Source organism: Bos indicus, chromosome 7, assembly GCF_029378745.1.
Source record: "Bos indicus isolate NIAB-ARS_2022 breed Sahiwal x Tharparkar chromosome 7, NIAB-ARS_B.indTharparkar_mat_pri_1.0, whole genome shotgun sequence".
NCBI lineage: Eukaryota > Metazoa > Chordata > Mammalia > Artiodactyla > Bovidae > Bos > Bos indicus.
The window spans coordinates 107,095,003-107,114,629 of record NC_091766.1 but is presented as its reverse complement, the minus strand read 5'-3'; the positions used below and the strand labels follow the sequence as shown (position 1 = coordinate 107,114,629).

At 40.7% G+C, this 19,627-nt stretch overlaps 1 protein-coding gene across 1 annotated transcript in view; it reads left to right on the top strand.

The window, feature by feature from the left end:
• The window catches only part of FBXL17 (F-box and leucine rich repeat protein 17), a 521,801-nt gene that overhangs the window by 168,100 nt on the left and 334,074 nt on the right, over nucleotides 1-19,627 (top strand). Inside the window, exon 6 of the mRNA XM_070792153.1 lies at nucleotides 13,340-13,470. Within this exon, the coding sequence (XP_070648254.1) occupies nucleotides 13,340-13,470 (131 nt within the window). The remainder of the gene's footprint in view (nucleotides 1-13,339; nucleotides 13,471-19,627) is intronic.

The following is a 19,627-nucleotide window of genomic DNA, read 5'->3' as shown; positions in this document are numbered from 1 at the left end:
CTGGAGAAGGGAAAGGCTCCCCACTCCAGTATTCTGGCCTGGAGAATCTATGCAGTCCATGAGGTTGCAAAGAGTCGGAGGCGACTGAGTGACTTTCACCTTCACTGTACTGCCTGTAGCGTCGTCATTAACCTAGAATTTTAGATCATTCACTTCTGCCTCTTAACATTGAGTGTGATTTGTCAATTCCAAATTTAAACACATGTAAACCAAATGCTATTGCTTCTTACAACCTTTTTTTTTTTAGGACAAAGGTAAAACTAAGTACAACAAATGGGACCTGAGTCAGTGTTTGTAGAGTTCTTGACTTGGGTTTTGAGTGTGAATCCTCACATGCTCTTTAGAAAGTTTGAGTTTTCTAAGATTTTCCTTAGAGAGTGTTCATTCTTTTATTATTATAGGTGATTTTGGCATTTAGATGATACCATGAATAATGAAATCAAGTACAATGCCAGAAGTGAAGATTGTGCAAGAAACAGTATTCTTCCTACGTGCATCCTGATATTTTTCTTTCTTACTTAGTAGGGGTGATCTGATTGATTCATTTTTAGATTGTTCTATCAGCCTGGTTTTCCCTCTGAAAGAGGTATCTGAGGCTTTATTGGGGAGGAGAGAGGGGAGGGGAGGAGTCATGTACACATTTGGGGATGTTTCTCCTCACACAGACAGCTGCTGAGGAATGCCTGGGTTAGCTGTGTCCCCCGAGGACGCAGGGTGCCCCAGACCCTGGGTGAGCCCGAGGAGAGCTGTACTGACGGAGCCGCACGCTCTTCCTCCACGTGTTAGGAAATCTGTTTCTGGTTTATGGAGGTGGGAAAACGAGCAGTGACCCTGTTGGTAGCTACCGTCCCGGGTGCCCGGGTGCTCTGAACAGTACTCGGTTACAGATTGGAAGAAGTAGTGCCTGAATTAAGTTTTGGGCACTCTTCACTCTGAACTTTGACTTTATTCTGAGGCTCAGAGATGAGAGCGTAAGCCCAAGAGATTTTCCATGTGACCATGAATATTCAAAACCAGGAAGAAAGAAATCAGTTACATATCCTGAGTCAGAAAGAAAGAAATAAAAGATATTTCATTTTAGAGAGTAGGTATACCATTTCTGTAAATTTTTTTTTGAATGCCAGGAAATGGCAATATATGCCAGAGTATTTTTTTTTAATTAAAAATTGTTATTGTCATTTCTTTGCTTTACAGTTTCACACATTTAACAATAAAGAATGGAATAATTTGACTCTTTGGCTTTGGTAGTATAATATCAGGAAGTGAATGTACAGGTCACTTGGCATGGATATGATAAACTTTTCTCCCAGGCTAATGACATTTCGATTACTACTTTTAAAAATAAGATTGTAAAACTTTTATTTGGAATATATTTCCAACACTTTTGGCACATTGAAGTAGTATGATACATGGTTGCAAGCGCTTGAAATGGGTTCAAAATCCCATGAATTGTCGTCTTTAAAAAAAAAGGATCTGTGAACTTGGTATGAGAAAATGAAAGAGAAGCGCACAGCCAGCCCGTCGGATGAAGCAGTTGCCCCTTGCTTGGCTCCTATTTGATTTAATTTACCCTTAATTTATTTAAGCTGTGCTTTTTTTTTCTTATTTAAGCGAAGCAGTATGAATATTTTATTTTTTAATTGAGGAGAAATTCTGCTTCCTCGCACCTGCAGACTGAGAAATCTGACAGGGCTTCTTAGTGCTGTTAACTGCAAGTGCTGTTTGTAGTTTGTTATGAGCTCTAGAAATCTTCCATGGAGGAAAGAAAGGGATTTGGTGAAAAGAAAAGTCCTAGGGAAAGAGTCAATTAGAGAGTGTGCTGCCTGCCAGACTGGAAGAGGAGGAGCCGATCCGTTCCGAGTCTGTTTGGAGAAGCAGGGATGCAATTAACAAAAGCACGTCTCTGAAGCAGCGATTAGAATTTTGGGTGAACTACTCAAAATTCCTGCCATACATATCAAAACTCTGTCAAATTACAGAGACTTCTTAAATGTTCTTCATTTTAAGAATAAATATGAAAAGAGATGATGATTCTTGTTCTAAGATAACCTTTGATTGTGTGGAATGAGAATTTTTTTTTAATGTAATGCTTACATATTAGTGAAGTTTATGTTCAGATATATCACTTTTAGAAACATGTAGCTTCAGAGCTGCAGATCCTGCATTTGATACAGTTACAAGAACAGAATCCTGGTTTTGGGAAACCCGAACCCATGAAGTTATTTTTAAAGTTTTGATCCTGATTCAAGCTCATTCTGCAATATAGACATTTGATAGTTTGGTTTGATGCACCTAGTTCTGTGTGAGGCCACTGCTGCCTGAGACGCGAGTAAGACATGGGCCCTGACCTGCACAAGCTTGCCTTGGACTCTGGTGGGGGAAATGCAGGCTGAATTAGACTAAATTATAAAGCAGTGTGTGGTGGGAGAATGAGCCGCCTTGCTGGGTATACAAAGGGCAGAGTCCCCAACTCCGAATCCTGGGAGGTTTTACAAAGGGTGTGTGCTGGGGCTGTGAGCCTGAGTTGTGCTTTGATAGGAACTGAACCAGCCTGTAACTACTCCGGGTCACTTGGGACAATATGATGCTAATGCTTTGTTTTTAGAATCATGCTAGCTTGCTATTATTTTTTTTTATTACTCTGGATATATATGCCCACACAGTAGTTTAATCAATTAATTAATATTTTTTTTACTCATTATAAATTGAAAGGCTAGTATGCTTGTACCTAGCCAACCTAATGAACTGAGCACATTGATATATAATTAAGACTTTTACGTATTAAATTTAGAAGTGTAAAAGCTGTCTGTGTGCTAATGAGCCCCACATCTATTTGGCATCTCTCCTCCGATATTCAGGCATCTCAAAGGTAGCATTTTCAAAACCAAACTCTCTCCCTACTTTCCCCAAAGCATCTTAATTAATTGCAATCATACCTTCCAGTTGCTCAAACAAAAAGCCTAGGCGTCATCTCTGATTCTTTCTTTTTCTCTCATGCTCCATAACTCAGTTGTCAGAAAATTCTGTCGATTCTAATTTCAAATATATCCAGAGTCTGGTCACGGTAAACCACCTGCAGGGGCTGGCACTGTGGCCCGGGTCCCTGCTACTGCCTGACTTCATTCATTCATTACAGCCTCTCTGCTCCTTTGCTTCTAGTCTAAGACTCACACAGGGGCTAGAATGATGCATTTAAAATGTAAGTTAGATCACGTTACATACCTGCTTAAAACCCACCGAGTCCCCACATTGAGCAGAGCAGAAGGTGAACTTTGTAACTTTGACCGACAAGGCACTGTACAGTCTTCTGTCTTTGCTCCTTTGTTTGGGCATGTCTCCAGTTAGTGTTCCTTCTGTTCACTCTGCTCCGGGAGCTCTGGCTGCTTACGAATGCTCTGACATCTTAGACCAGTTCCCACCGCAGGGCCTTTGCACTAGCTCTTGCCCCAGACATCAGGATGGTTTTGTTTGCTCCTTCACCTCCTTCAAACTTCTGCTCATGTATCTTTTCAGTGAGATCATTTTTGACTTTTTGTTTAAAATTACACTCCATTTTCCTCCCTTCCACTGTTCTCCATCTACCTTGCCTTTAAAAATTTTTTTTCTTTATAGTATATACTTACTACCTTTTAACATAGGATATAATTTGCTTACTTATTATTTCCACTGTCCCCTTCCAACTAATAATATAAGCATGCTATGTACAGGGATTTTTGTCTGTTTTGTTCACTGCTGTATTTTTAGCAGCTGGAATGTTTTCTGGTATATAATAGGTGCCTAATAGTTACTGACTCTATGAATAATATTTTCAATGCTTTTTTTTTTTTAGTGATTAAAGAGGCTGAACTTTATAAATTATTTTTACACTTTCAGTGAAAGTGCAAGTGTTAGTCACTCAGTTGTGTCTGACTCTTTGTTACCCCATGGACGGTAGCCCACCAGGCTCCTCTCTCCTTGGAATTCTCCAGGCAAGAATACTGGAGTGGGTTGCCACTTCCTTCTCCAGGGGATTTTCCCAATCCAGGGATCGAACACAGCTCTCCTGCATTGCAGGCAGACTCTTTACCCACTGAGTCACCAGGGAATAATACCCTTTCAGTAACTGGATTTAAATATCACTTGCTCTGCACTAGGGAAATGGTTCCCTGTTCAGGATGGATCAACTGGGTATCTTTTTCAGAAGTAGTGGTGTTTATTAGTATCTTTTAAAAGTTTCCCCCATATGATCCTAACGTGCACCAAGGTTGGAACCACGTGCTCACTAAAGTGTGAATTCACTAAGTGTGAATGAATGCATGAGAGTGAACTGTAGCAGAGATGTAGGAGAGATGCACATTTGGATTGGCTCAGGCATTAAGATCAGATGTCAGATGTTTGCAGTGAGAGGTTGGTCATGAGTAGCACAGCCCGGGGGGGCTGGTAGGAGAGGCGCTAGGGTGGGGTGAAAGGAGGCAGAGTAGATGGAGCAGACACAGGGCATGCCCAGTAGCTGTAGCAGGGAGGAAAGTGTGTTCCCCTGCTCCCTTGGCAGCTGTTGGCAGTTGCTTTCTGTCTAAAGGGCATAGTTCCAGTGGCGACTGCCTGGTTAGTCATTTGTGTTAAGGCAGGTATATTATATTTCTGAGACTCACTAATTTTTCTTCTCTCTGAAGTAATCAGGAAGTGAGCTCAGTTTTAAATAACAAGTCCAGCTCTCTGAGCACAATGAGAATAACTTCTTGCAACTTGGAGATTTGAGCTATTTTAACTTAACCTGTCAGGGAACGGTAGGGATGGCTTTGATAAGCACGCTCTGGAATTCCTGTCTGCAGTTGAAATGGTTTCTGTTTCCTCAAAGTTTCAGAGAAGGTGGGAGATAAGATCAAAGTTATTTAAACAATATTTCTGTGGCTGGTAATGTGGCAAGGAGTTAGAAGGGATAGCTCTAAGGAGGAGCAGCGAGTAAAAATGCCCTGGAAAGCAAGACAGAGCATGAATAAAATGGTGAGAGATGGCAGATCCCAGCAGAAGGTCAGGAGAGCCAGCCAGCCTCGGATTTGGAAACAAAGCAAGGAGACCGCAGACCAGTGTGATTAAGAAGGCAGTGGCTGGAAGGACACCTGGAGAAGGGCCAGAGAGCTCACATGGCAGCTCTTGCAGATGCGATGAGCGTTCCGGGCCTTGGAAGTCTCCTTTTCATGGTTAGGACTGGAAATTGTTATTGTCTCTGCCCGGCTCTTGGGCAATGAAAAGCTTTCAGTTACAGCCTGAGGGTCTCAGTTCTGTGAAGTGCTGGGAGGATTTCCCTGATGTCCTCAGTGTGACTTATTTAGCTTTTATTACTACTTCTGCTCTCGAGTGCCAGCCGTAACCAACCAAACTGAGGTTCGGCCTAGTTGATGAGCAGAACAGATGCCCCTCATCCTCCCCGTAGGACAACCAAGTTCTCCTCTAAGTGTAGACCCTGTCCACACGCGGAAGCCTTCCTTTGCCCGGGGGTAGAAATTCCCTCTGCCCCAGCCCGTGCCCAGCATCTCAGTGTCTTTACCTGTAGTTGTAGTTTGCCATGCGCACACCACACCTCCCTCCCTTTCTCCTGTGTCTCCCTCGTGGTTCCCAATAGGTGGCTCTCCCCAGGCCCCCCTCTCTCCCCCAAGCCTTTGGTCCCCTCTGCAGTCCCCGTCTTGGCAGCCTGACCTGTGACTGGCAGATGGGTGTGTGTTGCCGATCCACAGCACCGGCGGCCTGTCTTCACCTTGACGTTGCTCCCTGAAGATTGCAACTGATTGCTCTGAAACCCAGTCCCCGCGACGCCAACATCTGCAGGGCTGGCAGGAAGTAATTTAGGGACTAGTTGACATTTGAACATGGTTAACCATATAGAAGTTTTTATCCTTCGCAAAAGTTATCACCTCCAGCTGGCTTCACGTAAATTATCCTTGCTGGTCTGAACCAGCGGGACCCCCCCAGCCCCTGCCTTTGCCAAGGGTGCTCCGATTCCCTGTCCGTTGCTTCACCCGCTGGAGTCAACCTGCACAACAGGATTTTGTTTCAGTTTGTACTTTTCTAGAGTCTTAAGAAAATTTGGAAGCCATTTGAGGTCTTTTTATAATCCTCCAAGTCTGTGTTTCCTAGGTAACATTTTAATGCCTCATTTTGTTCTTAAATACATACACAGCCATACAGTCATTGACTAATTTTAGCCTTTAACCTGAATTGGCTATAAGTAATATTTTTTTCCTCAATAAAAGCGGTATTAAACTGAAAGTTGATTTCCTACAGTCTACATTCTGACTTGGGTTTCTTTTCAAATACCTTACTAAACTGTTTAAAAATGGGAACAAAGCCCTTCAAAGATCTTGGTTGTATGGCTTCGCTTATTCAAATCCTCTGTGATTTGTGTAACCCAAGACTACCAGTGAATTTGTAAGAAAAGTCAGTTTAATTAAAATGTCAGTTTCCTAAATGTAATTATTTGTTTCAGACTATGAAGGATTATGTTGGGTAGCTTTTAATGAAACACTGGAGGGCACTATTATGAAATTCCCTTAGCAAGGCAAGGAGTATGATGAATTTGACAGAGCTGTTTGTGGCATTCTGAATAAAAACACCACAGCCTGTAGAGGTGCTCTGGACGTGTCTTATAATGTTGCCGGTTCCCAGGGCTTAGCCTCCTGGAACTGCTTTGGGTGCTGTCATTTTCCAGGTTGAACTGGCCAATGTGGTCACAGGAAAGGCTTCATGAACGATGTCAGCGACTGTCAGCTCATGAAAAAATGGGCCTTAATTGAATCCGAGGGCAAAAATGCTCTTGATGATCTCAATAGACAGCTGGCATGTGAGAACCAAAGTAAACTTTTCTTTTCCTGTTTGAGTTTATGCTCCATTGGAAGAGAAAAAAACGCTTCATTTATGGACAGGAAACCCAGGGCAGTCACCATCTGACCCACCTTGCCCTGAGGAGTGGGCCTGGAGGCAGGACTTCTAAAAGCTTAGGAGTTAATCAACTAGAATGAGAGGTTTATCATATGTAGATCAGATCAGATCAGATCAGATCAGTCGCTCAGTCCTGTTGACTCTTTGCGACCACATGAATCGCAGCATGCCAGGCCTCTCTGTCCATCACCAACTCCCAGAGTTCACCCAGACCCACGTCCATCGAATCAGTGATGCCATCCAGCCATCTCATCCTCTGTCATCCCCTTCTCCTCCTGCCCCCAATCCCTCCCAGCATCAGAGTCTTTTCCAATGAGTCAAGTCTTTGCATGAGGTGGCCAAAGTACTGGAGTTTCAGCTTTAGCATCATTCCTTCCAAAGAAATCCCAGGGCTGATCTCCTTCAGAATGGACTGGTTGGATCTCCTTGCAGTCCAAGGGACTCTTAAGAGTCTTCTCCAACACCACAGTTCAAAAGCATCAATTCTTCTGTGCTCAGCCTTCTTCACAGTGCAACTCTCACATCCATACATGACCACAGGAAAAACTGTAGCCTTGACTAGACGAACCTTTGTTGGCCAAGTAACGTCTCTGCTTTTGAATATGCTATCTAGGTTGGTCATAACTTTCCTTCCAAGGAGTAAGCGTCTTTTAATTTCACGGCTGCAGTCACCATCTGTAGTGATTTTGGAGCCCAGAAAAATAAAGTCTGACACTGTTTCCACTGTTTCCCCATCTATTTCCCATGAAATGGTGGGACCTGATGCCATGATCTTCATTTTCTGAATGTTGAGCTTTAAGCCAAATTTTTCACTCTCCACTTTCACTTTCATCAAGAGGCTTTTTTTAGTTCCTCTTCACTTTCTGCCATACGGGTGGTGTCATCTGCATATCTGAGGTTATTGATATTTCTCCCAGCAATCTTGATTCCAACTTGTGTTTCTTCCAGTCCAGCGTTTCTCATGATGTACTCTGCATATAAGTTAAATAAGCAGGGTGACAATATACAGCCTTGACGTACTCCTTTTCCTATTTGGAACCAGTGTGTTTGTTCCATGTCCAGTTCTAACTGTTGCTTCCTGACCTGCATATAGGTTTTTAAGAGGCAGGTCAGGTGGTCTGGTATTCCCATCTCTTTCAGAATTTTCCACAGTTGATTGTGATCCACACAGTCAAAGTCTTTGGCATAGTCAATAAAGCAGAAATAGATGTTTTTCTGGAACTCTCTTGCTTTTTCCATGATCCAGAGGATGTTGGCAATTTGATCTCTGGTTCCTCTGCCTTTTCTAAAACCAGCTTGAACATCAGGAAGTTCATGGTTCACGTATTGCTGAAGCCTGGCTTAGAGAATTTTGAGCACTACTTTACCAGCGTGTGAGATGAGTACAATTGTGTGGTAGTTTGAGCATTCTTTGGCATTGCCTTACTTTGGGATTGGAATGAAAACTGACCTTCTCCAGTCCTGTGGCCACTGCTGAGTTTTCCAAATTTGTTGGCATATTGAGTGCAGCACTTTCACAGCATCATCTTTCAGGATTTGGAATAGCTCAACTGGAATTCCATCACCTCCAGTGGCGTTGTTCGTAGTGATGCTTTCTAAGGCCCACTTGACTTCACATTCCAGGATGTCTGGCTCTAGGTGAGTGATCACACCATCGTGATTATCTGGGCCGTGAAGCTCTTTTTTATACAGTTCTTCTGTGTATTCTTGCTGTCTCTTCTTAATATCTTCTGCTTCTGTTAGGTCCATACCATTTCTGTCCTTTATCGAGCTCATCTTTGCATGGAATGTTCCTTTGGTATCTCTGATTTTCTTGAAGAGATCCCTAGTCTTTCCCATTCTGTTGTTTTCCTCTATTTCTTTGCATTGATCGCTGAAGAAGGCTTTCTTGTCTCTTCTTGCTATTCTTTGGAACTCTGCATTCAGATGTTTATATCTTTCCTTTCCTCCTTGCTTTTCGCTTCTCTTCTTTTCACAGCTATTTGTAAGGCCTCCCCAGACAGCCATTTTGCTTTTTTGCATTTCTTTTCTATGGGAATTGTCTTGATCCCTGTCTCCTGTACAGTGTCACGAACCTCATTTCATAGTTCATCAGGCACTCTATCTATCAAATCTAGGCCCTTAAATGTATTTCTCACTACCACTGGATTATCATAAGGGATTTGATTTAGGTCATACCTGAATGGTCTAGTGGTTTTCCCTACTTTCTTCAATTTCAGTCTGAATTTGGCAATAAGGAGTTCATGGTCTGAGCCACAGTCAGCTCCTGGTCTTGTTTTTGTTGACTGTATAGAGCTTCTCCATCTTTGGCTGCAAAGAATATAATCAGTCTGATTTCGGTGTTGACCCTCTGGTAATGTCCATGTGTAGAGTCTTCTCTTGTGTTGTTGGAAGAGGGTGTTTGTTATGACCAGTGCATCTTCTTGGCAAAACTCTATTAGTCTTTGCCCTGCTTCATTCCATATTCCAAGGCCATATTTGCCTGTTACTCCAGGTGTTTCTTGACTTCCTACTTTTGCATTCCAGTCCCCTATAATGAAAAGGACATCTTTTTTGGGTGTTAGTTCTAAAAGGTCTTGTAGGTCTTCATAGAACCGTTCAACTTCAGCTTCTTCAGCGTTACTGGTTGGGGTAACTATATGTACCCCATACATAACTATATGTACTATATGTAAACTATATGTAGGTAGTTTTTTGAAATTGTGACTTCTTTCTGTCCTATTCATTCTAGAAGATTTTGAATTTTCCTAAGTCCGAAAAATAGGTTTCCTATTATCTCTCCCTGTTATCAGCACTTTAGGAAGTATTCAAACCTCAGTCATCTTCCCTAATTTGAGGGGCCCAACTGACACAAGTCAAGCTTTCTTTATTACAGACCTTGGTTGTATCTTCTCACTGTGTGCTGGTGGAGGCAGTCATTTTTCTCCTGTGGAAAAATGTACATGAGAAAAGTTTACCTTTCAAGCCATTATTAAGTGTACTCTTCTGTGGTAGCAAGCACATTCACAGAGTTGTGATGAGATATATTACCGTGAGGGAGGCTAAGGATAAAGTGATTATTCACATAGCAACTTTGTGTGAGAAGCTGTGCTAAACCCCAGAATATGTGTGTGTAGGAGGTATTTATGTGACCGGATAGAATTTTTATGATTTTGCATCTTCCTGGTGACAATAATGCGGGATAGTTGAGAAAATAAAGTGACACTGTGTATGTATCATATGTGGCCATATTTAACAGTTCACACACGCACGTGGTTACAGCAAAATTCATCCTTCAAAATAGTTTTTAGCAGCCCTGTGGTTCCATTTCATGTATTTCTGATTTTGCTGAGGTACAGACACAAGGCTACTGTCAGGATATGAGCTCAGCAAGCCCCCCAGTGCCTGTTACTCACAGAGGCTACTTGATTCTATACATGTTCCCAGGACAGTAGTGATGAAAATTTTTGGGGTGTTGGGATCAAAAGTACCCTGTAAAGAAAGCTAACTATAAAAATAAAGTGGCTTAAGAAAAAAAATTTTTTAATTAGATATAGTTGACAATATTAGATTATGGTAATACAACATAGTGTTTCAAAAGTTTAATGGATTGTACTCCACTTATAGTTGTAAGAAAAGGTGTTTTTTAAAAAATATAGAAAATAGAGTACATTACTGAGGGCAATGTTTGAAGGATAACAAATGATTTAAGTGATGTCTGAAAGATTATGGGCTTCCCCGGTGACTCAGTGGTAAAGAATCTGCCTGCCAATGCAGGAGGCATGGATTTGATCCCTGGGTCAGGAAGATCCCCTGGATGAGGAAATGGCAACCCACTCCAGTATTCTTACCTGGGGAATCCCATGGACAGAGGAGCCTGGTGGGCTACAGTCCATGGGGTCACAAAGAATCAGACACAACTTAGTGACTAAGTGAACAACAACTGAAGATTATGGAAACTTATATTGCTATCTATTTTGTATTTTATGTAGGTTTTTTTTTTTTAACCGTTCCTTTTGTTACTGAAGAAAAATTGTTTTGTTTAATGCCAGCCTGCTTTATTTATGGGGAGAGGTAAAGACTAGGGCCATGTTTCGGGTATAAAGTTAGAGCCCACGGGCCCCCCGTCCGGGCCCTGGCTGTGGTGTTGGCTGCAGTTTTCAGACCGTGAGTGAGGAGGCTCTCGGGGAAGGGAGACCACAGTCAGCCCCGGTTCCGACTGGTCATCTGTATGGACGTGCCGAGATAGAGCAGTCTGGGGTTTTGTTTTCTGTTTTTGACAAAGGTGAGTCTGTTCCCTTTCGTTATGCTTTGTTTGCCAAGTACTGGTGCAGTTCTGGTGTTGGCAAAGCCTGTGATGGCTTGAGGAGGAGCTTCGTGAGAACCGTTTCTCCTTTCCAGGTCCTGCCTCCATTCTCTGGTGTTGTCCTGAGCCCCACCCTGCAGGTGGCTTCTGTGAACATCTCTGAGAGGCCAGCTGCAGAGAGGTTTTCCTAAACCTCATTCTGAACGCTCGGAGTTGAGCCCTTGTGACAGAGGCCTGCAGTCACTGAGAAAGTGTCCCCTGCCGCGGGGGCACTTTCCGTGTGTCCCGCCCCTCGCTCTTCGTGCTCCGGGCGGCGCTGACGGGCGTCCGCCAGCAGTGAGAGTACGAGGCCTCTCTGAGAGCCGAGACCCTTTCCCTGTGTCCCGCCGCTCGTCCGCCGTGCCTCTCACGGGCGTCAGCGGCGGTACTACGAGGCCTCTCTGAGAGCCGGGGCCCTTCCGTGTGTCCCGCCCCTCGCTCCGCGTGCTCCCGGTGGCTCTGACGGGCGTCCGTCAGTGGTGAGTACTAGGAGGCCTCTCTGGGAGCCGGGGCTCTTTCCGTGTGTCCCGCCCCTCGCTCCTCGTGCTTCTCGTGGCTCTGACAGGCGGCAGCAGCAGCAGCGCGAGGCCTCTCTGAGAGCCGAGGTGGAAGGAGGGTTTCCCCCGCCGCCCGGCTTTCCAGAGCGGCTCTGTCCAACCCTGGAGCCCCAGCCCACACGCAGACGCAGAATAGATGTTAGATGTAAACTAAACAGCACAAAATGAGATAACAAATTCAGGTCCTTCCACATACTGGTCCCGTTTCAGATACTCAGTGGCCTCGTGTGACGAGTGGTTACTGTGTTGGACGCTAGAGAGAGAAAACACGTCGGTCACTGCAGAAAGTTCTCCGTAGACTGTTCCTTGTGTTTTGTCCTGCAGCAGCGGGGACACCAGCGTCTCCTCTTGGGTTTGAAGCTCACCTGATTCACTTTTGAGGCCTTTGGCAGTCAGGTTATGCCCGCAAATCAGGAATCACTTGCTCCCCCTACAGAAGGACTTAGGGCGGCCTCGGGTAGACCGGCCTGTACTGGAAGGGCTCCCTGATGGCGCTGGAAATGCCTGCTGCTGCTGTGACAATTGACCGCACACACAGCAGCTTAAAACAGCACAGATCTGTTACCTCATGGTTTACTGGTGAGAAGATCAACACAGGTCCCATCAGACTAGAATCATCTGGCCTGTGTTCCTTTCTGGGAAATTGAGAGATGTTTTCTCATCCCTTCAGGTTTTTGAGGAAATTCGCTTCCTTAAGTTGGTAGGTCTGAAAGTCCCGATGTCTTGCCGGCAGCTCTAGAAGCTGCCCACATTCCTTGGCCCCTGGCCCTCTTCCTCCAGACGCAAAGCCAGAGAAGGCAGGTGGAACCCCTTTCACAGTTTAAATGTCCCCTGCATCTTCTTCAAACACATCTCTGACTTTAGCTGGGAGAGGTTCTCTGTTGCTCTGAATAATCCAGGACAGGCACTTTATCTCAGCAACTTTAATCATATCCACAAAATCTCTTTTGCCATATAAGTTGGCACATGAGAGCATAGGGAGTGGTGTTATTGGGTCTACCAGATGCATCCAAATTAATTCTTTGCATGTTATTAAGCAAAATAGCTTATTTGAGATATAGTTTATTTGAAGAAGATAATTAAGAGCCTGCCATCTTTATCCACCTTGATAAAATATCACCAAGATATCTCTGATTAACAATTTGTTCTTATTTTATCTTTTATAAAAAAGAAAACCTGTACAACAGTGGTATTATCATGAAGATAAGTATCTGAAATCAATGTTAAAGAAAATAATCCTGTCAAATTGTAGGTAATTAATGTGATCGACTTAACAGCTTTCCCACATATTAGAATGCTAACTTTTGATTTTTATGATGCCTCAATAAAATCTGCTTGATTTTAATGTTTATTGCCATTCATTTGTTCACCTTAGATTTCTGACTCATTTCTTATTTATTATTAAAATATTATGTAACCATTTAGTTTAATAATTCTATAGTCTATTATTCAGTGCAGTGATATTCTGTAATCAACTGTTCTTAATAGTTTTTGAGGATGTTGTATTTATCTTTCTCATCTTTCATTTTATTTATCTCATTAGCTAAGAAACCTTTCCAGCTTGGACCTACGTCATATCACTGAACTGGATAATGAAACCGTGATGGAAATTGTCAAGAGGTGCAAAAATCTTAGCTCTCTCAATCTCTGCCTGAACTGGATTATAAATGACAGGTAACCACCTTAACATCTTAAAAATACTTTTTTAAAGGGAAGCATGTGTTCTGTGTACCAAGCACTGATTATCATTGTAATAAGGCATGTCTACTCTAAGGAAAATGTGATATAGCTGTGACTTTTAAAATAGATATTTTTAAGTTTTGAAAAACATTTAGAAGTATACTTTTAGCCCATCCAGTTTTGGGGCTTCCCTAATGGCTCGGACAATAAAGAATCTGCCTGAAAGAGGAGACCCAGATTCAATCCCTGGGTGTGGAAGATCGCGTGAAGTAGGAAATGGCTACCCACTCTTGCCTGGAGTGGGTATTCTTGCCTGGAGAACTCCATGGACAGAGGAGTCTGGTGGGCTACAGTCCATGGGGTTGCAAACAGTTGGACACTACTGAGTGACTCACACTTGCTTATATTTGCAGCAAAGTTTATGTGTTAAGATTCATATGTTTGCCTAAAAGTCTGTTGAATCTTCTCTTTGTCACTCATGCAAGACATATTGTTTATTTGTCACTTTAATAGTTTTGCAACTTTTTGTGGTTGATTTTACTGTTCATTTATCAAGGAAAATGGTTCTGAGAAACTATTTCAAACATCATGCATTCAGATCTTTTCTCTAGGATGACATTTTGTTTTCTGTATAAATAGAATTTGTTTTGAATGTTAAAGTCATGTGATGGATAGTTTAATACGTAGTGTAAAGATGTGTAAAATGTTTTAAAAATAAGCATTTAAAAATGTTTTAAAAATAGTTTTAAAAATAAACAGTGATAATGGATAGGTCAATTTTTCTCTGAAATATTGCATGAGGGGAAAAAAATGCAAGAACCCTTGAAAATAGACTTCTTTGTAGTGAAAACAACTGCAGAGTACCACTATTCTGTGCTTATTCTATGCTTGTCCAACTCTTTTTCACATCATGAACTGTATGTAGCCTGCCAGGCTCCTCTGTCCATGGGATTTTGTAGGCAAGAATACTGGGTGGGTTGCCACGCCCTCCCTCCTTCAGGAGATCTTCCCAACCCAGGAATGGAACCCACGTCTCCTGCATTGCATATGGATTCTTTACCATCTGAGCCACCAGGGAGTCCTACTGCTGATTAGTTTAGGTGGGTTCTTAAATATAGGCATGAGATAAAGTTCTTGCTTAGTAGCTTTTCAAGAATAAATAAGTTTTAAAAAAGGCCACCAAAAATATATTGTTTTCAAAATAGGAAGCCCTATTTCAGCTAAAATTAGAACCTATTTAGATTTAAATGTTTTTTATAAAACAGAGCAGTGATTTGTAAAGTTTGTGTCAGGTAATGCTTTAAATTTAAGACATTTCCCCCTTTCATTTTTAATTTCCTTTTATCCTTTTAACAGTAAAACCATGTAGACTCCATTTTCCCCAAAAATGGCAAATTCTAGTGGCATTCCTGTAAATTACCAGCCTTGCCCTTTAAATTACTTGGCTCTTTCTTAGTAACATTTTTCTTGAAAAATTTACTAGTCCAGAATTGGTCCATGGCCATCATTTATAAAAGGTGTTTATTGTTTCTGAATAATAGTCACTGTGTGATGTGTATCAAAATCTGAAGAAAATTGATGAACATTTAAAAAATTAAATTCTTTTCTATAATCTACATTCTTCCACATGATCAGTTATGTGACAAGTTTTAAAATAATCTTTTAAATGTTTTCCGTAACAACTGATAAAAAGAAGTACATGAAAAACGTCATCCTGTGGTTTTAGGTGTTTAGTATTAGCTTAATATTTAGGTAAACTTCTTAGTAATGCTTCAGATTGAAAGCTGAAAACTGTGCCACAAAATGGATATGAAAACGATGGAGAAGACTCAGTACTTGGAGCCTACAAAGGTAAGTAAGATGCAGTCCATATATGATCATAAGGGTTATCTGCTCAGTAAACAGGTTTTGCTTTTGCTTAGATTTGTATCATTTACACAAAGATACTCAAGGATTTCCCATCTTCTGGTGCTTGAAATGCTTATGTAGTCATAACTGGGTATTTACACATGAAAAAAAAGAGCAGCCTTCACCTTGCCTTTCCTTCCCTTTGTTAGGTTCCATCTGCTCAAATCCCTTTCCATAATATTTCAGTTGTTTTTTTTTTTCCTATTTAACTATAATGATTATTTGGTGTTTGATCCTAAATGCTGTACTGTAGAGATTTATTTGCAAGGAATAAAAGGGTATTTTTATGTTTTTAATGGAAAAGTTTGAATTAATTGAGAAAACATGCATTTTAATGAGGTTGAGCGGTAGAGTTTTAAAGATCAGACTCTTTTAGGTTTTAATTACACCACTTGCACTTATCCTGTGTACTGTAATAGGAGTTTCAAACATTAAAACCCACTTTGCAGTGTCATCTAAATTAGTCAGCTCATTGTTCTTGCCATACTCTATCACTAAGCTAAGTAATATTTGTAATTATATTGGTATAAATCTAGGACTTCCCGTCAGACTTAATTATAATTTTAGCACTTAGCCGGGATGGGTTAGTAACCTTTCCCATGGAGGACACTAGAATGCACTAATGCATTTAGCCTATCAATTAGTGTCTGTTTTACATTTGTTCATTATTATTATCCTCTAGTAAATCAGGAAGCATTTATTAACCCCCTACTAAATACTTGGTGCTGTGCCTCAGACTGTGGGGCACTGAGTTCCTGCTGATCCCAAAGGCTTTCCTCTTTCGGTGATATAAGACTTAATGAGTGAGATAATAGTGAGCTTTGTAAGGATAGAGGGAAGGAAAGTAACCTTTATCATCCAGGTAATTGATAGGCACTTTACACGTGTTCTCATTTAATCCTTTCAACATCTTTTGTTCTGCTGAAGGTCATACTATTCCTATTAAATTTAGCCCGTTTGTTTAATTTTTCTTTGACTTTTCCGATTGGATGTGTTTTTTCCATCTTTACTGTAGTAAAAATTGGATGGGGGCAAACAAGAAAAAGCAAATGGCTAATGAGTCAATTTCCATTTCATAGTTGGAATTCACACACAATTGACATTTATACATAACATTCTTTTTTTTTAATACGTAACATTCTTAGTTTAAAAAAAACACAAATCTCATTATTTTCTTTCATAATAAAGTTATAATAGAACCTTTAGATACTATTTTATACCTAATGCCTATGAAAAGGATCTATGTTTAATGCTGCTAGCTTTAATAATGAATTCTTCACATGAAGATAAAGATTGATACTCTTCTCAGATCTTTAGATATAAGATTTATCCTGGATTTTAAAAGATTTTAACAATAAATATTTTCGAAGTTCAAAATTTTAAAATATTTAGTAACTCAAGGTCTTTACTGTTAAGCGCACGGAACCTTTTAGCATTTTGTGGTTCTTGAATTGATCTGTGTGACTAAGACACGCTGTTCTTTATCTTTGTTTTTTAAAAAGCACTTTTTGTATTTAGAGAGTTAAACAGCATATTTTCTTGTATTCAGAAGGATGGTCTAGTAGTCATTTGACATTTACCATTGCTTTTGAATACAAATAAAATCCAAGTGGTTTATAAAAAGAGGACACTGACTATTTCTATTGATGATTTAAATTAAACATCTGGTTATTATTTCTCCTGTACTCTCTCTGACTGGAAGTTTGTTGGAATGTTTACTTGTATTTGATATAATTGTTTTGCTATTTCACATGCAATTTGGTCTTCACTGTTTTATTTATTTTTTTTTTTATGTTTGGTATAGAGTCCAGAAGCTGCATGACTTTTTAAAAGAACTAAATGGTTCTTACCTAGCTAGAGACGTATTCTTTGAATTTGCAGTTTAAAACAAAATTGAATGTATTGACTCTGTTGAACACAGATAGGACATTTTCTTTAAGGAGTAATTTGCTGCATGAGTCTTATATTTATGTAAAGGGAGCTGTTGCATCAGTGAACATCCTAAAATTTAAGGAGTTTTAAATCTGAGATTGTTGTGACCAGTTTCTTTTAAGTATAAAATAACATTTGCAATATGTTACTGTTTCTCTTCATATGTACTAGTGTTTAGAATAGTAACTATAAATGTTTTCTCATTAAATAGACTTTTAAATAACAACATTTTAAAATTGCAAATTGGCGAGCTAGAGTTGAGTCCAGTCCACAAAGCTGTTTTGTTTGGCCCATACAATATTTAAAAAATTGAGTAAGTTGCCAACTTTAAAAAATTGGGTCGTTCACATAAAAATCTGAATTTGGGCCTTCTTTTGGGAAAGTTGCAGATCTAGCAACACTGGACCCACATTTTCTCATGTCAGCGATCTTTCCAGGGTGAGTAATGGGCTTTTCTCGTCGGCCATTCTTCAATTTCTCCATTATTCTCACCCAGCATGATCTAGTTTATAATATCCACCTGTCCCCACCTAGTCTACAAATTGAATTCTCCCTTATTGAAATTCAGAATATAAAGATTTTTAGGTAAGGATTTCTCATTTTAAATCAAATAGTTCTTTTTAAATTGAGTTGGATAAAATATATTAACAGATAATAGAGAGTTAATTAGTTTCCCTAAATTAGTTCTTTCTTATTTCAGACCTCAGAACTTTGGCCAACAGGTTGAAGTTACAGAGGGAGACAGAATTCAGCTTAAAATAAGTTAAAACCTTGGTTTTCATTGACTGCCTTCCAAAATAGAGAACTCATTCCCACTGACAGTTCTAACAGGGGTGTTACAGTTTCCCGAATAACAGAGTTGAATTAGTATACTAAACTACCTCCAACTTCAAGTCTGTGATTCAAAGTGAATTTATTTGCAGTGCTTAGTATTTGATTCACGATTCCTTTGTTTATAAAATTTAGAAAAGCCTTAAGACTTTTCTTTTCTTTCTCTTTTTCTCTTCTCTTTTTCTGCACAGAGCCCTTTTTAGTGTTTTAGGCACTCTGAGATTGAAGTCGTGGAGTGACAGATTACTCTACCGCCCCTTTCAGGGAGACTGACAGCACCCTGGCTCATGTAAAACTCAATGAGGCTTTCTATAAAGATTTTTCTAACTCCCTTGATCTTCTCTGGATGTTTATTCTGTTTCTTCTTTCAAATTTCCGTTGATTCAATAAAAAACGGTGACATTTAGAAATAAAGTTCAGAGAGGATTTGAGCAGGTGTTGGCGATATAAAATATTTGCTGAGTGCCCATTGTGTTTTATTTCCAAGAATTGTTTTGTGAACATATGCTATATATTGTTTTTATAAGTGTTCGAGGACTGGATGGATAATCTACCTTCTTCCTGTGAATGTCATGTCACAGTGGACTTAGAATTTTATTTCATTTCAATCCCCTAATATTACTTAATTCTCCTAGAGACAGAGGTTTAAAGATTGCCCAAGCGGGGGACAAACCTATCCATTAAAATCCAGCAGGCATAGTTGAATTCGAGTCGGAGAATGTTTTGTTTTCTATTAAAGTTAAGTGGTCTGGAGGAGAGAAATACTTTTCACCTTGGAGTACTAAGTGTGAAGTTTGAACAGTTTTCTCCTATAAAAGCACGAAAACTTGGAAATCGAGAGGCAGTAAAAATAGCGCTACCCATCAAAGTGGCTCCACGGTGGCCTGCAGAGACTGTGGAGCCTGCAGAGACTGCAGAGGAGCCTGTCTGCATACCTTTGGTGCCTAATAATGTGGCTGGGCTGGTTGGGTGGACTTTTACTAAAACTGAATTTTATTTATTTCTCTAATTTTACTGCGTAGTTTTGAGTATGTTCTGTATGTATTCAGATTTTTTTAAATGAATAACTGTATATTACTGACTTCCGGGAGAACTGCAGGGAGAGAACTGAGTGTTTCTGAGCTGGTGACACTTGTTTGAAGCTGGCTTAGATTTGACCCTCTCTTTTATAGTCACGGTTACTTGTAAGGCCATCCCTAGGAGAATAGAATGATGCTGGGGTGAGTGTTCTTCCAGTCCCCTTTGCATGCGTGTGTGTTGAGTCACCTCAGTCGTGACCGGCTCTTTGTGACCCCGTGGACTGTAGCCTGCCAGTCTCCTCTGTCCATGGGACTCTCCAGGAAAGAATCCTGGAGAGGGTTGCCATGCCCTCCTCCAGGGGATCTTCCCGACCCAGGGATCTAACCCACGTCTCTTATGTCTCGTGCATTGGCAAGTGGGTTCTTTACTAGTGGTGTCACCTGACAAGCCCTCAGGTCCC